At 59.6% G+C, this 2584-nt stretch overlaps 1 protein-coding gene across 1 annotated transcript in view; it reads right to left on the bottom strand.

The window, feature by feature from the left end:
- Window positions 1–209: 209 nt before the first annotated feature.
- The window catches only part of HSD3B7 (hydroxy-delta-5-steroid dehydrogenase, 3 beta- and steroid delta-isomerase 7), a 16982-nt gene continuing 14607 nt past the window's right edge, over window positions 210–2584 (bottom strand). Inside the window, exon 5 of the mRNA XM_075064690.1 lies at window positions 210–1789. Coding sequence (XP_074920791.1) covers window positions 1337–1789 — 453 coding nt within the window. The 3' untranslated portion in view covers window positions 210–1336. The remainder of the gene's footprint in view (window positions 1790–2584) is intronic.

Raw genomic sequence — 2584 nt, 5'->3', positions numbered from 1 at the left:
GCCAGTCCCCTGCCCTGGGGCCGGATGGGCGCCGGCGCCCCCTAGAGGGGACAGACCCCTGCCCCCTTCCCCACCCCCTGAGCCAGCCAGTCCCTGCCCTGGGGCCGGATGGGCGCCGACGCCCCCTAAAGGGGACAGACCCCTGCCCCCTTCCCCACCCCCTGAGCCAGCCAGTCCCCTCCCGACCCTACAAAAAATGATTTTATCCATTTTCCAGTGATCCTTTAAGAGTTTAATTATACATAAGTTACTAGACTTTGCTTGGTGCGTCTGTGTGGAACGTGCTATGGACGTTCGGCCTCATAATTAGTCATAATAAAATAATAATAATAATTAATAACTATTGAGGAAATTAATGCTTAGACCAGAGGTATTGGTGCGCTGAAGAAAGCCTGGAGCTGGAGTCCGATGGGGAATGGACTCCAATCCAACAGGCCTAATAGACGGGTTGGCCTCCATGGAGAATGGAGTCCAGGCTGGGGCATAATACATAGGCTGGAAAGAAATCCCGGAGCGGGATCTCCATGGAGAATGGAGTCCAGGCTGGGGGATAATACATAGGCTGGAAAGAAATCCCAGAGCGGTATCTCCATGGAGAATGGAGTCTAGGAGCCATCTGAGTAGGATCCAGGTCTAGCTGTCTGACCCGCCTCTGCAATACCATGGGGCTGGGGGGGAGGGGAGGCTGCAGGTCCAGATCCCGTTCCGGTAGAGTTGGTTCCGCCCCAGAAGTGTGCTGGGGATCTGGCCCAAAGCACCCGGATGGTAACAAAATCCAGATCCGGATCCATTTGCAATCAGCAGGGGATGGTCTGCAGCAATGCACTGGGGGAGGGGAGGGGGCTGGACTCCGGGAGGGGAACTCGGATCTGGATCCCAAGGTAACCAAGTCCGCTGTGTGCTGGGATGAGACAAGACCTGGGCTGGCAAATTCCTCTGCACTGAGGGGCACAGGCTGGAAGCAAAACCCAGATCTGGAATCCATCTCCATGGAGCCAGATTCACTGGAAAGCTAGAGGTAGGATCAGAACAAAACCCGGATCCGGATTCCCACATCCCCTGCCCTGATACCCATGGGCTGAATCAAAATCCAGATCTGGATTCACACATTCCCTGCTCTGACACACACAAGATGGAAGCAAAATCTGAATCCAGATTCCCTCCTCCCCTCCCCTGACACCCATGGAAGTAAAACCCGGATCCGGATTCCCACATCCCCCGGCAGTGGCGGGTTGGAACAACACCAGGATCTGGATCCCTCTCTCTGGAGCCAGATTCATTGCAAAGAAACACGCAGGCTGGAACCAAGGCCCAGCTGCTCAGTCCCCCACCTGCCCTACTTCCCCGCCTCTCTCTGGGCGTCGACCTCCTGGAGCCAGGCCACCGTGCGGGCTCGGCTCTCCTCCCAGCTGTAGAGGGGCTGGTAGCCGAAGTGGCGCTGGGCCTTGTCCGTCTGCACCGTGAAGGTGGTGCTGGCCACGGCCAGGGTGTATGGGTTGAGCAGGGGGGCATAGGAAAAGAAGGGCCGGAGAAGCCGCCGGAGGAGGTCATTGGCCAGGGCCAGGCAGCGCAGGAGCCAGTGGGGCACGACGGGCTGGGAGCCCAGGAGGCGGAAGCCGCAGGAGGCCAGGATCTCCATGTTAAAGTCCTCGTAGCTCTTGTAGGGGGAGGCGTCGTAGCAGAAGTAGACCTGGCCCCCGATGACCGCCGGGGCCTCCTGCATCTGCCGCGCCACCAGCACGTGCATCCAGGCCACGTTGCCTGCAGGGGGGAGGGATCGCTCAGTGGTTTGAGCATTGGCCTGCTAAACCCAGGGTTGTGAGTTTAATCCTTGAGGGGGCCACTTAGAGATCTGGGGCAAAAATCAGTACTTGGTCCTGCTAGTGAAGGCAGGGGGCTGGACTCAATATCTTTCTGAGGTCCCTTCCCGTTCTAGGAGATGGGTATAGCTCCTATTATTATAGGGGAGACAAAGGGGGGGTGTCAAACACCCAGCCCTGCTCTGCCCCAGGAGGGGGCAGCACTGTGCTCACCTCTGTCCCCCACCCACGGATAAATCTCCCCTCTTTGGCCGGGAATTCAATCCTGCATGTCAGCTGCAGCCACTAGACGGCGACATCGCTCAGACACACACACCACCCCAATCCCCTCCAGCAGGGGGCAGTGCTACACACACACAATCCCACCTCCAGACCAAGCCTCATTTTCACAGTCGTCCTGCGTCCACACGCGCAAAGCACACACCCCTCGCCCCCCACCAAGGAGTATGAGCAGACCTGAAGGGGGAGATCTGGGCAAGTGGTGGGCTGTGGGTCGGGAGAGAGGGGCACTGGCAGGGCTGGGCTAAAAGGGGCTGCAGGTCGGGAGTGAGGGGCACCAGCAGAGCTGGGGGGAGCTCAGGGCTGGGCTAGCAGGGGCTGCGGGTCAGGAGTGAGGGGCACCAGCAGAGCTGGGGAGGGCAGGGCTGGGCCAGCAAGGGGCTGCAGGTCGGGAGTGAGGGGCACTAGCAGAGCTGCGAGGGGCAGGGCTGGGCTGGCAGGGGGCTGCAGGTCAGGAGTGAGGGGCACTGGCAGGGCTCGGCTGG

Source organism: Chelonoidis abingdonii, chromosome 4 (genome assembly GCF_003597395.2).
Source record: "Chelonoidis abingdonii isolate Lonesome George chromosome 4, CheloAbing_2.0, whole genome shotgun sequence".
In the NCBI taxonomy this organism is placed as follows: domain Eukaryota; kingdom Metazoa; phylum Chordata; order Testudines; family Testudinidae; genus Chelonoidis; species Chelonoidis abingdonii.
This window is presented reverse-complemented; position numbering and strand designations above follow the sequence as displayed.